Source organism: Panthera uncia (assembly GCF_023721935.1).
Source record: "Panthera uncia isolate 11264 chromosome A1 unlocalized genomic scaffold, Puncia_PCG_1.0 HiC_scaffold_17, whole genome shotgun sequence".
NCBI lineage: Eukaryota > Metazoa > Chordata > Mammalia > Carnivora > Felidae > Panthera > Panthera uncia.
The window spans coordinates 6,383,157-6,402,064 of NW_026057577.1; the positions used below are offsets into that span (position 1 = coordinate 6,383,157).

Consider the following 18,908-nt stretch of genomic DNA (forward strand, 5'->3'; position numbering starts at 1 on the left):
ACTCTACGCCCTCACGCGCGAGAGCTCTAGCTGCACTTTAGCTAAGCCGGTGGTGGGGAAGAGGGACGCGCACGGACTAGGGGCCGGGGCCGGGGAGGGAGGCGGCAGGCCGGACACCCCGCGAAGCCCCCATATCCCCTCCAGAGGGCGCCACAGCTAGCGAGCACCGAGCCTTGATGTCGGAGCTCAAGATCCTAATCCACATTGGCAACCACCTCAACGTGGTCAACCTCCTGGGGGCGTGCACCAAGCCCAATGGTGAGGAGCTCGTGCCCCACCCCTCCCCTTCCCCTGAGAGGAGGGGCCTGCTGGGCTTGGTATGGGCGGGGCCGGTCCGGGGCGGGGCAGGAGGACTGAGGAGTGGGGCATTGCTGTGGTGCCCGCCCTCCACCTTGCCGTTGGTCCCCGAGCGCCGCGCTCTCGCCCTGCTCTAGGCCCCCTCATGGTTATCGTGGAGTTCTGCAAGTACGGCAATCTCTCCAACTTCTTGCGTGCCAAGCGGGAGGCCTTCAACCCCTATGCTGTAAGTGGGCGCCCTACCAGTGGCCCGAGCTCTGCCGGGGACCCGAAGGATGCCAAGGTGGGCTAGAGGGTGGGGGAGCGCCACTGCCGCGGGTGGCGGAGCCCCCCCTGAGACCCACTTTGTTCATACCTAGGAGAAGTCCCCTGAGCAGCTAAGGCGCTTCCGCGCCATGGTGGAAGGCGCCAAGGCTGACCGGAGGCCAGGAAGCAGCGACAGGGCCCTCCTCTCCAGGCTCCTGATGGGCAAGGGCGGGGCAGGACGGGCCCCTCCGGTCCAAGAACGTAAGAGCCTGGCTTCCCCTTGCCCAGAGAAGTCTGGCTGGCATGATGATACCCATGATCAGGGGACTGTGAGACAAACTGGCCTCACTTGGGCCCTCCTGAAGGGGCTTACATGGGAGAGTGTGTAATGGGCTTTTCCTTTGGAAGGGAAGACACCACAGGGGCAGTTTCCAGAGACTTGACATTTGATTCGTGCATCATTGGATGTACAGACATTTGCCTTCCAGACAAGGGTGGGAACAAACAGGAAGAAGTAGCAGGTGCAAAGGCCTGTGATGCAACAACATTCACTGCTCTGGGAGTAGATAGTGGGTGTCACAGAGAGAGTGGATGCTGAGGGGCAGGAGAAGGGGCCCACACGCCAGTGAGCTAGTGCCAGGGGCTTCAGGGGCCCAACCAGGAGGGATACAGCCAGGGTTGGTGAACAAATGCTCCCTTTGGGGAGGGGTGGAAGATAGGAGTTGTGGAAGGGGCCCCTCATGAGCCCGCCTCACTCCATTGTGCAGCCCGGGACCTGTGGCTGAGCCCGCTGACCATGGAAGACCTTGTCTGCTACAGCTTCCAGGTGGCCCGAGGGATGGAGTTCCTCGCTTCACGCAAGGTGACTGTCCCAGCAGGCCCCTCAGAAGGGAGAAAGGTGCAGACCTACCAGCACACCAAGACACACACTGTCCTAGCTCACCCCACAGTGATGCTATGGTCAGGGGATGTTTCTCCCACTTTGCAGAGGAGGAAACTGACACCAGAGTGTGACAGTGATTTCCCAAGATCTCTAGCTATCAGCAGTGGAACTGGATGTGGAATCTGTCCCACTCCACAGCCTCTTCTGCTGCCCCCAAAGTTCCATGAGCCCCTGGAGAGTCTCAGGGGAGCAAGAAATCTATCCCCAAGGGGTACCTGAATGGTTCAGCTGGTTAAGCATCTGACTTCAGCTCAGATCATGATCTCATGGTTTGTGGGTTCGAGCCCCACATCAGGCTCTGCACTGGCAAGGAAGCTGCTTGGGATTCTTGCTCTCTCCTCTCTCTCTGCCCCATCCCTCTCTCTCTCTCCCTTCTCTCTCTCTCAAGATAAATAAATAAAATTTGAAAGATTAAAAAAAAAGAAAGAGCAGGACTTGGGCATGGGTGGGCCCCGGGGACCTGTGCTGACCACCCCCCCTCACACCTCCTCGTGCCCCTAGTGTATTCACAGAGACCTGGCTGCTCGGAACATCTTGCTGTCAGAAAGTGATGTGGTGAAGATCTGTGACTTTGGCCTGGCCCGCGACATCTACAAAGACCCTGACTACGTGCGCAAGGGCAGCGTGAGTGCAGGCCACAGAGGGAGGGCAGACGATGGGGGCATGGAGCTCCTATCCAGGAGCCAGGTGGGGGACTCACAGCCATCTACATGGCAGGCCTGAGAGCCTATAGGGACCTTAGAGGCCCCACCAGGGCACGTGGGGCAGGGGAGTAGAGACAGGAGCTGAAGAGCAGGGACCGTGGTGTTCCAACTAGAGCTTGTGTTTGGCCCCATGTCCTTGTCCAGTAGGTGGACACTGACTGACTCCACACGCTTGCCCTGCAGAGGTGGACCCTGAATGGTGCAGGGTGGTCACAGAAAAGTTTGTGTGTGCTGGGTGCAGTGTGTGTCTCATTGGTGGCACTCAGAGGCAGCCAGGTAGGCACTAATTTAGGGGTTTGTCCCCCGGAGGAGAAAGGAAGATGCTTGGAGAGGGAGCAGTGGGCGAGATGGGTCTAGGCTGTGATGGGCCACCCTGATAGCATAGCCACCATGCAGAAAGCTTTTGCCCTTCATTCTCACTCACGGGTGAGTAGAGGGGGCTGGAGGGGAGAGTCCAGTGTGCCTTCCAGAAGCCCCCTCTGCAGGCCGTGAGGAAAGGGGAGCAGAGGTGCTGAGGTGGAGGCAGAGGTCAGTCAGAAGGAGCTGTGGCCCTCAGGGCTCCCAGGTAGAGGCCACAAGAGGTTAGAGAGACAGATGATGGGGAAGGCACATCAGGAGCTACAAGAGGAGTGGTCAGAATGATGCCAGGCGTCCAGTGGCTACCCAGTGATCAGAAGAGGAGATGAGGTGGGGATGGTGAGGGGGTGCAGGGTCCCGGTTCCGCTAGAGGCTGGGTCTGGGGTCCAGAGGAGGAGGGGTTCCAAGTGCCCCCCTAAGAGTGCTCAGGGGCAGAAAGGGGCCCAGACAGACCTGGGAGAACAGCAGCAGGGCAGAAGACTTCAAGGAAGACACTAGGCACCTATAGGGTGTGAGAGTCTTCTGAACACAGAAGGGGTGGGAAGGGCCAAAGGCCTTTCTTGGGGTGTGGCTCCAGAGTTCTGGGGAGACTGGGGGTGAGAGAGGGGCTGCCCAAGTGTTTGGCTTTCTCCCTCTCTTCCCTCCCTCCATGGGGACAAGCTTCCTCCCGCCTCCCCCAGGCCCGGCTGCCTCTGAAGTGGATGGCCCCTGAGAGCATCTTTGACAAAGTGTACACCACGCAGAGTGACGTGTGGTCCTTTGGGGTGCTGCTCTGGGAGATCTTCTCCTTGGGTAAGTGCACGGCAGGGTGTGGGGGAGGGGAGAGGCAGGATGGTAGGCTCCAGGTCACACCACCCTAGCCCTTGTGAAGCAGGGGGCTGGGCGGCTCAGACGTGTGCACCTGGAGCAAGCAGCAGCCCTCCACCTCTCCCCTCTGCCTCCAGCGTGGGCCACCCTGGCACCAGCTCTAGCAGGTAGAGGGTGGTGTGCTCCAGTCTCTGTGAGCACAGAGCCTGTGTTTACTAGGCAGTCCCCGGGGCTACCGCAGGTCCCAGAGGAGAGGCCTCACAGGTCCCCCCAGATCGTCCCCTCCCTGGATGAGCCCCTTCCTCACCTGTCACTGGGGATGCCGCTCCTGCCTTCAAGGGCTGAGGTGTGTCCTGGAGGAGACTGGGTGCTGACTCAAGGATTGTACCTACTTAGGAGAGTTCCACGTGGGTCCCTGGGTGGGCCCCCTGGGACCAAGATGAACCCCCCACACACACACTACGGTGGAGCTGGGCAGTGAACAAATGGAGAAGTAAAAGAACTAAAGAGCAACTACCATGAATACTATTACTAAAAATCCAAGGGCCTGGAGAGCACAGGAGGACAGACAGGGGCTGTGTGTGAGCTGGAGGGGAGGGCCTGGCTGATGAAGGGGCTGGGGGAGGGCAGGCAGGCCTGGGAAGACAGCACTCCAGGACTAGGGGGCAACCAGGCCCATCATCCCGGAGTGTCGGAGGTGGGCAGGGGATGAGGAAGGGGCGTCAGGAAATGCAGCAAGAAGTAGGAGAGGTGGTCCATGCCCTGCACGAGCTGACCAGGGTGAGGACCTGGAATTTAAGTCTCATGGAAGCCATTCAGAGCTTTGAATGAGGGAGAGAGCAGTCTGGGTTTTGTCTTAAAAGAATCACTCTTGGGGCGCCTGCATGTCTCAGTCAGTAAAGCATCTGACTTTGGCTCAGATCATGATCTCATGATCCTTGAGTTCGAGCCTCTGCTACCAGCTCAGAGCCTGCTTCGGATCTTCTGTTGTCCTCTCTCTGCCCCTCCCCTGCTCGCATGCAGGCACACATGCGCGTGCATGCTCTCTCTCTCTCTCTCTCTCTCTTCCTCAAATATAAATGAAAAAAAAAGTTTAAAGGATTGCCCTACTGGGGCTCCTGGGTGGCTCAGTGGGTTGAGCGTCCAACTTCAGCTAAGGTCATGATCTCACAGTTTGTGAGTTCAAACCCCATGTAGGGCTCTGTGTTGACAACTTGGAGCCTGGAGCCTGCTTTGGATTCTGTGTCTCCCTCTCCTTTGCCCCTCCCCCACTTGCACTCGGTCTCTCTCTCTCTCTCTCTCTCTCTCAAAAATAAATAAACATTAAAAAAATAAAAAGGATCGCCCTGCTGTTGTGTGGCTTGCCCTTAGGGGCAGAGGGAGACCAAGAGGCTTTTTAGGGCCATCTTTTCTGTGGTCAGGAGAGGCAAGGTGCTGCAGGCAAAGCCACAGGATTTAGGAAGGGACTGGATTGGATGCCTGGGGAGGGTGTCTCTGAAGAGGGGTCACTGTGCCAAACCTGGCTTAATTGGCTCAGTGTGGCTCCCTGACCCTGGGGATCCCTGCAACCGTGTTTTCATCCATCATTCTTTTTTAACCTAATGAAGAACTATAATAGGAGGACAGGAGTGCTGGCCAGCCCCCACCCCCACCCCAGGCCTGGAAGCAGCAGGATGAGCCCTCTGCCATAAAGGGCCAGGACAGAGCCAATCTGAGGGGGCTGGACTGAGCACCGGCTGCCTGCTCCCCACCCACCCTCTGCCTCACCCTGTTCCTGCCATCAGGGGCCTCCCCCTACCCTGGGGTGCAGATCAACGAGGAGTTCTGTCAGCGGCTAAAAGAGGGCACGCGGATGAGAGCCCCAGAGCTGGCCACTCCCGCCATGTGAGTTTCCCCACTGACTCTGTAGGTGTTGGGGGGTTGGTGGGGTTGGGGGTGTTGCATGCAAAAGGAGCAGAACTGGGGAGGTGGCACAGGCCTGAGGCTGGGGTAGAGGCCTGCAGATGGAGTTCATTGCTCCACCCCTGATCCACCCACTGGCCCCTGGACAGCTCTCCCCCACCCGCCCCAGGCAGAAAAGACAGGGTAGGCAGTGAGGGTGTGAGGGGCCAAGGTTAGGGGAGCTGGGCAGTCTGCTGGTGGATGGTGCGGGTGCACTCAGACCACAGGCCAGCAGCCGGCTTTACCCACAGACGTGGCATCATGCTGAGCTGCTGGTCAGGAGACCCCAAAGAGAGGCCTGCGTTCTCGGAGCTGGTGGAGATCCTGGGGGACCTGCTCCAGGGCAGGGGCCGACAAGTAAGTCTTCTCTGTCCACTCTGTCCTGCTGTAGCAACCTCTGACCCCCAACCCCAGGACCATCGGGCAGATGGTCAGAGCCTGTCTTTGGCCATGCAGAGCCCTCGACTGGCCTTCAGGGGGTCTGCAAGCCCTGCCCCCTGCACCCACCTTTCACTTCTGTCTCCCTCCCACAATGTGCCTGGGGGTGCAGAGAGCAAAGCCAGCTCAAGCCCACCCTAGTGCTCTGGGGTCCAGAGGCGTGAGCAAGGGCTGTGCCCACAACACCAACTGTGCCCCAAAGGAGGGGACCCTGGGTTGAGATTGCCCATGTTGTGTCTTCCTCCTTATAAGTGGGGCACCTGGGAAGGCTGTTGGGAGAATTCGGCAGGCAGGCTCACTTAAACCTCAGAGCACCTTGCTGCACAGAGCTTCACTGGTCAGGAACCCCAGCAGTCCTGAGCGTGAGGGTGGGGGCTAAGGGGACACAGTGATGTCTGACCCTGGTGGGCTCTGCCATTCCCACCAGGAGGAGGAGGACTGCATGGCTCCCTGCAGCTCTCAGAGCTTGGAAGAAGGAAGTTTCTTGCAGGCGTCCACCACGGCCCTGCACATCACCGAGGCCGACACCGAGGACAGCCCGCCAAGCCTGCACCGGCACAGCCTGGCGGCCAGGTCAGCCACACTGCCTCAGGTCCAGGTATCCCCTGGGCAGGGAGAAAGCAGTTCTGACATGGTATATTTTATTCTCGTTAGTCATCAAGAAAAAGCAAACCACAAGGACTTGAGAGACCAACTCAGAGAGCACAGTGATTTTATTTTTTTAATTTTTTTTTAATGTTTGCTTGTTTATTTTGAGAGAGAAAGAGCAAAAAGAAGAGGGGCAGAGGAGAGAGGGAGACAGAATCCCAAGCAGGCTCTGCACCATCAGCCTGGAACCCAATGCAGGCTTGATCCCACGACCTGTGAGATCATGACCTGAGCCAAAATCAAGAGTTGGATGCTTAACCAACTGAGCCACCCAGGCACCCCAAGAGCACAGTGATTTTAAAAGACAGTACTGGGGGCTGTGTCTCCCTGGAGGGCCTGGTTAGCTTTGGGGCCCCTCCAAGGCCATATAGACTGCCACTTTGCTTTTCTCTGCACCCCTTCAGTCCTTCTCTCTACCCTCCAGCCTCCTCTGCTTCTGGCACTCATAGCCCCTAAAGGCACTTCCCCTTAGTCTGAAATTTGGGGTCCTGGGAGCAGAGTAGGCCTGTCACTAATCTGTATTCAGGATTCAGACGGTAGCCTAAGTTCCCAGAGTTCTGGATCAGATGTCTCTTGCCGATGGCTGTTTATACTCCAGGAAGGCTTTTTATGTTTCTCTGAAACCCACCACCCCCTGCACCCCAGCATAGAGCAGGGTCAGGCCTGGGAGACAGGAACAGCCAGCTGGTGCCCACGAGGCTCCTTCCACCAGTCATCCCCACGCACACACGGACATGCACATGGGCACACATGTGTACACACACCCACACACACAGGCCAGGTGGCAGCTTGCTGCACCAGACTGCTTGCCTTGCACAGAGAGGCCCGTTCTGGGGTGAAGCCCTCCCTACATCTCTCGCCAGCTCCATGCCAACCACCCGCCTCTGCCCCCCGGGGCTGGGCGCTCTGCACTCACATCCCATGCCCTTCCCAGCAGTGGCCTCAGGAGGTTTTCTCCTCCCGCACACACAGGAGAGGAGACACCGCTCAGCATGGGGAGGGGGGTCGCATGGTAGATGGCTGCAGGGGGCACCCAAGGGGGACCCAGCCCAGCACCGCACCCAGGGCCCGTACTCTCATCCCAGGACTGGGTCCTCCTGGGGAGACATGGGGCAGATGGAGAGGTGGAGAGAGCTTTCTGGGGCACATTTCTTCAGCACTCCCTGCTTTCTCCCCACAGATACTACAACTGTGTGTCCTTTCCTGGGTGCCTGGCCAGAGGGACTCAGACCCAGGGCTCCTCCAGGATGAAAACATTCGAAGAATTTCCCATGACCCCAACAACCTACAAGGCCTCCGTGGTAAGTGGGGCCAGTGGGCCCGGGCACCCCAGATCAGGGTGGCTGGTCTCTGTCTGCTGGGAGAAGGTGCCGGGAACTCCTGAGGCTGGCAGGGGAAAGTCGCTGAGGAAAGGGTGCCGACTGTCCCTTAAAATGTCAAGTCCTCTATTGCACCTCAGGCATGTTGGGGTCTGTGTGCCTCTGCGATGCCACCATCCCTCAGCCGCTCCCCACTGTGCCCTCATCACTCACACAGGGTCTCCTTCCGCACAGCATAGAAACCCAGTGGAAAGACAGCTTCTCCTCCCAGATGGTTATTATTGGATTAGTCTGGGTCAGGGCTTCCCTTTGGTGGCCCCCCAGCCATGTGGCCAGAGAGAAGGGGATGGTGTCCCCAGAGAAGGAGGCCTGGGAACAGGGCACAGGACATAGCTGTGTCCTCGGATTCAGTCAAGCAGAGTGGACCCACCATGCCACTAAGCCGGAGCCCGCGTGTCCACTTTGTAAAAGCACAAACTCACCCTCTTAGCCTATTTCCAAGGCACATAGCCAGGAACCTTCCCATTCCAGCCTCGCTCTGGATGGGCCTGGTCAGTGAATGCTCATGTCGCCTGGGGCCAGGTGAAGATGTTGGAGGGCCCCCAGCTCTGACGAGAGTGCTATTCCCCTCCATGCAATTCAAAACGAAAGTCATGCCCAATCTAAGGGTGACAGAACCCCGCCAAATCTGGGATGTGTCTCCGTGAAGACCATTTTTATCCACTACAAGCTGCCAGATTCTTTCAATGTTCTCCCAGTTTCTCCTTGTGTTCCTGCTCTCCCTGCACCCTGAGCGCTTGCATGGCCACTCTGTAGGACCCCCCAGCATGCGGTATCCCAGCTTTGCCAACTCCTGAGTGCCGGCCAAGCACGGCCCCTCTGGGCCTCAGTTTCTCCCTCCATGCCAGGGGCATGTGACCCTCCCCCGCATGCTCCAGTGAGGGGCGGACACCTGTTTTCTGCTCACTTTTCACAGGACAGGTGTTAGGTCTGCAGCAGTGCAGGTCTGTGCCATGCTGTTCTGGCCGGGGGGCAGCTGCCTGCAGATGGGCTTCAGGGGGGCCTACAGCCTCGGCTTCTTCTCTGCACACAGGATAACCAAACGGACAGTGGGATGGTGCTAGCCTCCGAAGAGTTTGAGCAGCTGGAGAGCAGGTACAGACAAGAAAGCGGGCTCAGGTAGGGCTTTCAGAACCTCTTTCCCTGCAAAGGGCCAGGAAGGGAAGCTGGGCCTGGGTATGCCCATCACTGTCTTACCTGAAACCTTTCATGGTTGCCTATTGCCTTTTTGTGTGTTCAAAGCAAACTACTCTGGAACTCAAGGCCTTTGGCCACCAGTCCTCCCGAAATAGCCCCCACCCCCATCACCATCCTGGCTCAGCATACCTGGTGCTGGTCCCTTACACCTTCCTTCCATATGACGGATGCTCTAGCTGAATCGAGTATGAGCCACCATGCCCACTGTACATACGCACCCGTAGCCAGGGGACTCCACCACCATCCCAGGACCCCAGTATTTAAGCTCAGTGGCAGCAGGAGACAGAGAGATCATGTGACTTGGAGCTGGCTGCTGTCCTATTTTGATAAGAATACCGTTACAGAGAAATCCTTGTGTGCCTGCACAGAAAGTGACCCAGATAGATGACCTCCCTTTGTCCAAGGTGATAGCACCCTACCCACCCCCCCAAAAAAAACTTGAATGTTTAATCTTTTAAGAGTATAGATGAAATAGTTACATGTCTACCTATTCATTCTCCTACTTGACTTGTACATTACTGGGTTTATTTAAGTTCATTTATATATTTGAGAGAGACAGAGGCAGCACAACTAGGGGAGGGACAGAGAGGGGGGGGGAGAGAGAGAGAATCCCAAGCAGGCTCCACGATGCCAGCCCAGAGCCTGACTCAGGGATCCAATTCATGAAATCGAGAGATTATGACCTGACCTGAAACCAAGAGTCAGATGCTTAACCAACTGAGCCACCCAGGTGCCCTGTACATAGCTGTTTAAATGACAGGACTTGGGGGTGCCTACCTGGCTCAGTTGGTGGAGCGTGCAACTCTTTTTTTTTTTTTTTTTAATTTGCATCCAAGTTAGTGAGCATACAGTGCAACAGTGATTTCAGGAGTAGATTCCTTAATGCCCCTTACTCATTCAGCCCATCCCCCCTCCCACAACCCCTCCAGTAACCGTCTGGTTGTTCTCCATATTTAAAAGTCTCTTATGTTTTGTCCCCCTCCTTGTTTTTATATTATTTTTGCTTCCCTTCCCCTGTGTTCATCAGTTTCGTATCTTAAAGTCCTCATATGAGTGAGGTCATATGATATTTGTCTTTCTCTGACTGACTAATTTCACTTAGCATAATACCCTCCAGTTCCATCCATGTAGTTGCAAATGGCAAGATTTCATTCTTTTTGATTGCCAAGTAATACTCCATTGTATATGTATACCACATCTTCTTTATCCATTCATCCATCGATGAACATTTGGGCTCTTTCCATACTTCGGCTATTGTTGATAGTGCTGCTAGAAACATTGGGGTGCATGTGCCCCTTCGAAACAGCATACCCTTTGGATAAATACCTAGTAGTGCTATTGCTGGGTCGTAAGGTAGTTCTATTTTTAGTTTTTTGAGGAAACTTCATACTGTTTTCCATAGTGGCTGCACCAGTTTGCATTCCCACCAGCAGTGCAAAAGAGATCCTGTCTCTCCACATCCTCGTCAACATCTGTTGTTGCCTGCGTTGTTAATGTTAGCCATTCTGACAAGTGTAAGGTGGTATCTCATTGTGGTTTTGATTTGTATTTCCCTGATGATGAGTGATGTGGAGCCTTTTTTCATGTGTCGATTGGCCATCTGGATGTCTTCTTTGGAGAAGTGTCTGTTCATGTCTTTTGCCCATCTCTTCACTGGATTATTTGTTTTTTTGGGTGTTGAGTTTGATAAGTTCTTTATAGATTTTGGATACTAACCCTTTATCTGATATGTCGTTGCAAATATCTTCTCCCATTCCGTTGGTTGCCTTTTCATTTTGCTGATTGTTTCCTTCGCTGTGCAAAAGCTTTTTATTTTAATGAGGTCCCAATAGTTCATTTTTTGGAGTGTGCAACTCTTGATCTTGGGGTCGCAAGTTCAAACCCCACATTGAAATTAACGAATGAACAAATGAATGAATGGATGAATAGATGACAGGAACTACAATACTGTAAGACATTGCCCTTTTCCACTTTCTTCAGACCATTCACTTCTACCTTTGATGTCTGTGTCTGTCTCAGGAGTCCCTTTTTAGGTCATCTGACACAATTTTCCAGAACAAACCATGGCTCCTGCCTCTGCTGTTTTTTAATCACTAAATGAGGTTGTCACTGAATATTTTACACTAAACCACAAGTATTTATTTGTATCACGTTAGGATAGTTGATGCTATTGTTCACCTTTCTGGTAGGTGTATTTATGACATCTACAACTCAACCAACTATTGGATATTTTCCCAGCAGCCTGCAAAGGGTGTGTTTGCAGCGCTGTGAATGCTGGTGGTTGTGGGATCACACACCCAGCCATGACTACTTGCATCTATACCATGCATCTTGGCCTCTTTTTTTGTTTTTCTTGATTCCATCAGGTGATCTCTATTGGTAACCTAGTTTCAGAAAATTAATGCTAACTGCATTGTTGTAAATAGTTTTTGGCTAATGTCCCTTTACCAAACAGTATTTTCTATCTCAAAAAAAGATAATTCAGTAAGAGGGTGAGTCATAGGGTGATTGTTAAATTCTAATCTCCACCTATCTTCGTAAAAACAACACCCAAAATAAGGCCACTCAGAGCCCATACCTGTGATGTAACCAAGAGAAACAGACTCAAGTTTACCTATGAGTAGGGAACTCAGCACTAGGGCCAGCAGAGCCATACCTGAGTCCTGGTGGAGGGAGAGTAAATAGGGACTGTCCCATGAGAGAGGAGTGTGATAAGGTCCTCCAGACAAACTGGGGAGATAATGGAGGAGCCAGAGGTCTGGTGGAGGAGAGCAGGGCTCCAGGGCAAGTCTGAGGCACCAGGGGCAGCCGTCTTGGGAAGGAGCTGCTTGTGAAAGGGAGTGCTTCATAGTGAAGGAGGAAGAAAGTTGCAGAAGATAAGAGTCCTCCAGAAGCAAGAATCCAGAAGACAGATACACACCCAAGGAAACCATTTATTACAGCACTGCACCTCACAATAGAAGTGACAGCACTATTCTTCTCACGGGGTTCCCTGGGAAGCACAGCATGACCAGCCACCGAGAGGTACAGCAGGTCACCTGGTGGGTGCATTCACTTGGTACATGGAACATTCTCCTAACAGGTGCAAAGATAGAATGCACCTTGAAGGGCTCTGTGCAGGGAGAAGGAGGGAGCTTATCTGTCTGGTCCTTTCCTGTCTCCTGTGAACCACCAATCACACTTACCACATAGGGTCCTCACTTCTAGGTCACTCACCTGGCCCTTAAAGGGGCCACTTAGGATGACAGATCCACCCCCTGAAGTGTGGCATTTCATCCAAGTGTGTAGGCAAAAGGAAGATATGGAAGCCCTGGGCTTGTGGTAAGTCAGCATGCCTGTGTGGCAGCAACCACAAGGGGGCCCAGGACTCCCAGCAAAGTCACTGGTTGGTTCCAGGTGACAATACAATGCAGGACAAGAATGGAGCCTTTGCAGAGGATGCAGTTGAAGGAATTCAATGTGACACCACAGACACAGGTCTAGTGCAGCACTCCTAAATTAAGCAACCTCAGAAGCCACCCATATCCCAAGCCCCTTCCATAGGATAACCAGATACTTCTAGCTGAGGAAATCCCAGCATGAATAATCATGAACAGAAAAAAATAATCACTATCCATACAGAATTATTATAAGAATAAAACAATTAGAATGTAGATGTAAATACTCAAAACAACAACAAAAAAAAAGGAAGCAAGGAAAAGCTGATACATACTCCAGTGTATTCAATACATAATTAAACAAAGGAGCCACACCAGGAATCAGAAACTCAAACACTCAGATGGAAATAGGTAGTGTGACAGTATTAAATGGTGGTTGACTACATTTCAGGAAAGAAATTGAAATAAAAGAGAAATCCCCTCAAAAATGAAGACTGGAGAGGGGGTGCCCAAGGATCAGTAGATATGATAATTCTTCCTTGCAGAGAAAGACACCGAAGATGGACATGAAAAGACAAAAGAAAATAAAACCAAAACAAAGAGGTAAAAAAGATGAGAAAGAAAGTTGGTGGTGTAGTAGTTGAGTAGAAAAGATCCAATCTATGTAAAATTGGAGTCTCTGAGGAAGCCTATGCTGACAGTAAAACAAACCTAGTATTTTAAACTTGGAATTCAAGGGGCGCCTGGGTGGCTCAGTTGGTTAAGCGTCCGACTTTGGCTCAGGTCATGATCTCGCGGTCCGTGAGTTCGAGCCCCGCGTCGGGCTCTGTGCTGACAGCTCAGAGCCTGGAGCCTGTTTCAGATTCTGTGTCTCCCTCTCTCTCTGACCCTCCCCTGTTCATGCTCTGTCTCTCTCTGTCTCAAAAATAAATAAACGATTAAAAAAAATTAACAAAATAAACTTGGAATTCAAGATAACCCTCTTAGAAAAGAATAACTAAATCTACATCTCCAAAGATGGACTAGGAAAACTGACCCAGAACAGTAGGCTTGGACTCAAAGCTTAGTTGAACTGTTAGACTTTCAAGGTAAACATTCTGTAAATTCAGGCAAAAAGGCTGAGTCATTTATTTATTTATTTTTAATATTTATTTATTTTTCGGAGAATGCAAGCCGGGAGGGGCAGAGAGAGGAGGACAGAGGATCTGTGCTGACAGCAGCGAGCCCGATGTGGGGCTCAAACTCATGAACCTTGAGATCATGAAGTCAGCCACTCAACTGACTGAGCCACCTACGTGCCCCAGACAGAGTCATTTATGAAGGAAAAAAAAGTCAGGCTGGCATCAGGCTTAGCACCATGCAAAGCAAAATTAAAATCAGAAGCAATGAAGCAACATTTGCAAACTCTCAAAGAAAGTGAGAGCTTAGTGGGGAGTGTCATCTGACCATCACTGAGGACGCAGGGGTTGGGGCTGGTACCTTCAAGGCCTCCCAGGCCAGGGAGAGGAGCTTGGCGTTCATCCTGAGAGTGACAAAACGCCATTGGAGGGTCTGTCAGGAGAAGGACATTCTCCAGCTGAAAGGATCCCTGAAGACAAGGCCCTAGGGAGGCAGGGTTGGGAGGAGGAGAGGTGTGCCAAGTTAGTGCAGAGCATCTGAGGTGGCCACTGGCTCTGGAGCAGGACAGGGCATGCAGAGAGGGACATGGATGCATTCTGCAGTTAAAATGTACAGGCATCTGGGTGGATTGGATGTGAGGGGCTCAGGAAAGGATGTCACCCAGGGGCTTGAGCCACTGAGTCAGCATTGGTGCGTTCACAGAGATGGGCAGGTCTGGGAGAGAAATAGGTCTGGAGGCATGGAGCAGGCATTCTCCATCATCCCACACCCAGGCTTGGGACAGAGAAAGCTCCAGTGTTTGCCAACACTCACATCAGCCTGCTTTGCTGTGTGCATCAAGCCTGTGTTCCTGATGGCTCTGGACTTGTTTGATGCTCTGGTCATGTCTCTGGTGATTCCAACCAGACCCCCTACTAGGGTCCTGTCCCTCTTGTCTTCTTGTCTTACTGACCATCTCCTTCCCTGTCTCAGCAGCTGTAAAGGACCTGGCCGGAATGTGGACGTGACCAGGACGCACCCTGACACCCAAGGGCGGCGGCGGAGGCCGGACCGCGGGGCACGGGGAGGCCAGGTGTTCTACAACAGCGAGTATGGGGAGCTGGTGGGGCCACAAGATGTGGGGGACTGCCCACCGTCTGCCCGTGCACCCTTCTTTGCAGACGACTGTTACTGAGGGCGGCCCCCAGGCAAGGCCCCCAAGACCCTGGGCTCTGACCCTTGGCACGGGTGGAGGGACGTGTCTGGATGGTGAGCAGAGGGTAGGGGGCCCAGGCTGGGAACTCCTCTCCTTCAGCTTGGGCCAGGAGGCATTTCCTCCTCCCTGGTTAGAAAGAATAAAACCCAGGCTCCAAGGCTCCCCAAACTCCATCACCACGCCTGCCCTAGGCCACCCTTTGGATCTCCCGGGGCCTTCTTCCCTTCAGACTCAGATTCCATGTAGCCCAACACCCATGGGGCCAGCCCTGATTGCCCTGCCCACCATGCTGGGTGGTGGCACGGTCCCCAATTTCTGACAAGGACTCCGTAGGTCTGAGAGTCACAGGGACAGAGGTGGAGCCAGACTTGTACTGTGGTCTCCCAGGTCCCGCCCCACCGTCCCCTGCACCTAGTCCCATGAGAATGGCTTTCTTGCCTCTCCAAGGCTGAAGACAGAGCTTTGTACTTCCATCTCAAACAACAAATGAGGAATTGGGGGGTGGGGTGTCCTCTCCTGAGCTTGCTGAACAGCTCACCCTTCCAGGGACAGGGGTCTCTGCAGCACCAAGTGTCAGGGTCACAGGGTACCTTCCCCTGGGTGTTGAGAACTACCCAACAGAACTTTTTTGTTAGAACTTCAGACTATTTGCGCTGCTGTGAAGAATTTACTTTTCAAATCTTTAGTCCCAGGGGAGCCCAGGGAAGGTCTTTCTGAATCTAGACGACTCTTGTCTCTGACCCCTAGTCAGGTGCCACACCAACATAGCACAGGCCACCATGGCCACCTTTTGCTGGAGGAGGGCTCCAGCCCCACCTGCCTGGCCCAAAAGTGGAAGAACCAGGTGATAGTCCAGAGCTGTCCAGCTTGAGAAATGCCTGGTTCTTCCCTCTGGGTCCTCCATCTGCCACCCAAGGCACCTTCCAAGCTGTGAACGGCCTTATGAGAAGCCAACACCGTGGGACCCACTGAGGAAGGTCTTTGGTGCTGGCCCAGAGGACCCAGCAGCATTGCGCTATGCCGGGAGGCTATCAACAGACTTTTTTGTGGCCCCGGGGAGAACCCTGTGTTCTTCCCCTGGTGTGTGCCTGATGTCGGTGCTCTGGCAGGTCAAGCCTTCACAGGGAAGTGACCAGGACCCTCTGGAGGCTGGAGCTGCTCTGCCCGGGCCCCCGCTCCCCGTTCCAGCACCCACTGCCCAGTCACCCCTACCTCCGGCAGGAGAGAGACCCTTCTCCAATTAGCACCATGGAGATTGACATCCCACCCCCACCCCACGAGACGCTTGCAGGACAGGCGGCCGTGCAGCGAGCAGGGGCTTGCCCGGCAGAACACCTCCCCCACTGCCCATTGTGTATTGTTCTTTTAAAATATATCGAATGCACGTGTATGACTGTAATCCTCACTGTCCCCAACGGCCCTCCTCCTAAGCTGTCACCTGACTGGGAGATGTAAGTCCCAGGTTTACCTGGTGGAAGTCCAGAGGCCATTCTCAGAGGGGCAAGGCTCACGGATGCAGGTGCAGGGGCAGTCCCCCAGTACCCTCCCTACGTGCATATCACCTGATTATGTCACCTCTCCTCCTGTCACATAACTGTACACGCAAAACTGGGAAGACAACCTACCGTGCCCTTATAGACCATGTGTCCTGAAAAGATCTAAAGTATTTAACAAAAGATAATAAATTTGATGCCAGTCTTTGAGTTACAATGAATTGGTTCTCAGCTAAGTCCCAGCTGTCTATGAAGATGTGACTCCAGCCTTCTTCTCATGGAGTCATTAGCCCCATGAGACCACAGGACAGGCTACCCAGAGGATCAGGCACCAGAGGCGGCTGAGCCCGGTCCCCTCCCCAGCTGTGCAGTTCCCCAAAGCCACCAGCAGAGGGCACTTGGGAACCACCAGGAGGCCCGGCTGCTCTCCCCAAGCCAGGAAGCACCCAGCCAGGCGTCCTATAAACACGTGGTAATATCTGCTTTATGGGTAAAGTGACACAACTCTCTGTCCCCGACTACTACAGCCAAACGCTGCTTCAGGCCGACCCAGGCTGCCACAAGTCCCTTAGTTTCACTGGGCCTAGCAGGTGCCTTTGACCACCCCCATCACACACAGTGGGGCAGGCCCAGAGGGGTGCAATGCACACTTAGGTCACCTCCCTGGTGTGTGTATCTGGACTCCGAGATCAGGAAGGTCTGAGCTGGGACTCCAGCTTCAATCACCCCCAGATAGATGTGCTCCAGCCAGGGATGTGTGGCAGGGCCCTCCACAGCCCTCCCCTGACATGTTTGTGTGATTTCCCTTCCAGGGTGAGCAGCTGGCATAGAGGTATCTGTGGATTGAGGTGTAACCCTGGCCATATGAATGTGGCCCAGCAGTAGCCTCAGGGGTTCGGGAGGGAGAGCAAGCGATGACCCCTAAACCTGGTTTTGGGCTAGGGCCAGGTATGTGGGGGACAGGCAGGGGACACCTCACCCAGGGGAGCAGATAGGAAGGAGCCCAGCAAAGGTGAGGAGGCTATCCTGTGGCCAGGTCCTATGCCTGCCTTGTCCAGGCCTCTCCCATGCTGGGGAGACTTCTGGTTCCCTACTCCCCTCCTCGGGCTGTGATGCCCACTGTCCTGGCCTCATTTTCAACTCTGGTGGGAAGATCCCCTCCCCACAAAGGCAGTTGGTAATGATGGGCTTGTTGTGGTTTTTCTTCTAAAATAAATCTAATCTGAATGTGAATACAGAAGAGACCCACACTGTCCCCTTCCCCATTGGGTTTGGACATTTTAACTTTATAATGTCATTGGTTGTGTTACGGAACCAGGCTGGAACGCTGGCAGAAAAACCAAGCGACACTCGGAGATCTTGGATCGGAGATTTATTTAACACCAGCAAGCTCAGAGGAGACCGTTTCTCCAAAGATCTGAGCTCCAAATGAAGGGGGGAAGGGTAATTTATATTTGTCAGCTTCCATATCTGTGTCAGGGTTTCGCCCGCATGGCAAACAGGGCAAGAAGAACCCGGAAGAGGGGTCTCTAAGCTAGACACCAGAGCTGCTTGTTTTAGTCCCATTGGCCATCTTATGGTGTAAAACTTTATTCATTTTCCCCAACATTCCCCCCTTTGATGCCTTTTTTAAAATCTTTATTAGACATCACTTTTTAGCTCTAGGAGTTGGTTCCCTCAGAGGGCTAAGATACATGCTGCAGTTTGACAAGCAACAGTGTTTTCAATAAAACGTACCAGAGTAGTTAGTATAGAGGGACCGATGGTCACAAGTAAAATTATGGAAAGGAGGGGCCCTGCCAGGGCAGGGAGCCAGGATGCCCAGTGTGTGAGATCCCATCCTCTCCATTGACCGATATTTTCCTGTTGTCTACGTTGAATTCTTTCCTTGAGGTCCTTAACCTTAGTCCTGACTATTCCTGATTGGTTTACAAAATAGCAACATTCCTCCCCCAGAAAGATACAAGTCCCTCCTTTTTCTGAAGTGAGGAGGTCGAGAGCTGGCCTATTTTGGAGGGACACTGCTGCCAGGGAGTTTATTTGGCTTTGTCAGGTTCCCAGGGAGTCTGCCATCCAGTCCATGTCCAGTTTGTTGATGCAGTCTCTATTAGCCTGACAGCAATAAGCAAGATCGGGGCGATGACACCAGTAAGGGGCAAGGGCTGACAGAGTTGCATCTGAACCCCTGGGCTTGGTCCACACGTTGATTCCTCAAGCTTCTGCCGTGAGCAGGCCAGCCAGCTTCCAGGGTGTGGCTGGAGCATGGCTGGAGATCTCAGGGGCAGTGTCTTTTTGAGGGTCAGTTTAAGCGGGTTGACTGGATCTGGATCACTTCACCAGGTCGAAGGTTCATCTGAGTTGGCCTTCTCAGCTCTGGAGCGATGGACCCATGGGGTGATACCTGAAACTAAATCCTCTATTTGGTTGTATACCTGTAAAGTCTACCTCCAAGTCTTCAAAAGGGGCAGGTTTCTGGTAACTGTCAGATCAGATTTAGGGAAGATATGGTTTGCATATTTAGAGATCCATCCTGTTTTCCAGTTGTTTAAATAATCTTATGCCCATGGAGTCTTATTATCCCCATAGAATAACAAGCACAAAGATTGTCTATACATGAAATACTGTGACAATTTTTTCTGGAGTTTACCTCAAGTTATCTAGTTTAGGCAAACAACAAACATTTAAAGACAATCAGAATAGAATTTAACATCCATAACGGTGCACTGTTGAAATATAGTTTTTCTCTCTAAAACCCCCCTTTCCAGAG

The 18,908-nt window shown here is 53.2% G+C and overlaps 1 protein-coding gene across 2 annotated transcripts in view; it reads left to right on the forward strand.

Moving 5' to 3' along the window:
* The window catches only part of FLT4 (fms related receptor tyrosine kinase 4), a 42,857-nt gene extending 27,000 nt beyond the window's left edge, over nucleotides 1-15,857 (forward strand). Inside the window, exons 19-30 of one of the 2 annotated variants that reach the window (XM_049648343.1) lie at nucleotides 145-258; nucleotides 435-523; nucleotides 657-804; nucleotides 1,311-1,405; nucleotides 1,988-2,110; nucleotides 3,228-3,339; nucleotides 5,139-5,238; nucleotides 5,547-5,652; nucleotides 6,161-6,306; nucleotides 7,562-7,682; nucleotides 8,794-8,879; nucleotides 14,426-15,857. In XM_049648343.1, the coding sequence (XP_049504300.1) occupies nucleotides 145-258; nucleotides 435-523; nucleotides 657-804; nucleotides 1,311-1,405; nucleotides 1,988-2,110; nucleotides 3,228-3,339; nucleotides 5,139-5,238; nucleotides 5,547-5,652; nucleotides 6,161-6,306; nucleotides 7,562-7,682; nucleotides 8,794-8,879; nucleotides 14,426-14,627 (1,442 nt within the window). In that variant the 3' untranslated portion in view covers nucleotides 14,628-15,857. Of the gene's footprint in view, nucleotides 1-144; nucleotides 259-434; nucleotides 524-656; nucleotides 805-1,310; nucleotides 1,406-1,987; nucleotides 2,111-3,227; nucleotides 3,340-5,138; nucleotides 5,239-5,546; nucleotides 5,653-6,160; nucleotides 6,307-7,561; nucleotides 7,683-8,793; nucleotides 9,911-14,425 lie in introns of those variants that run through there. The other variant, XM_049648342.1, reaches the window with a different exon arrangement.
* The last annotated feature ends 3,051 nt before the right edge of the window (nucleotides 15,858-18,908 follow it).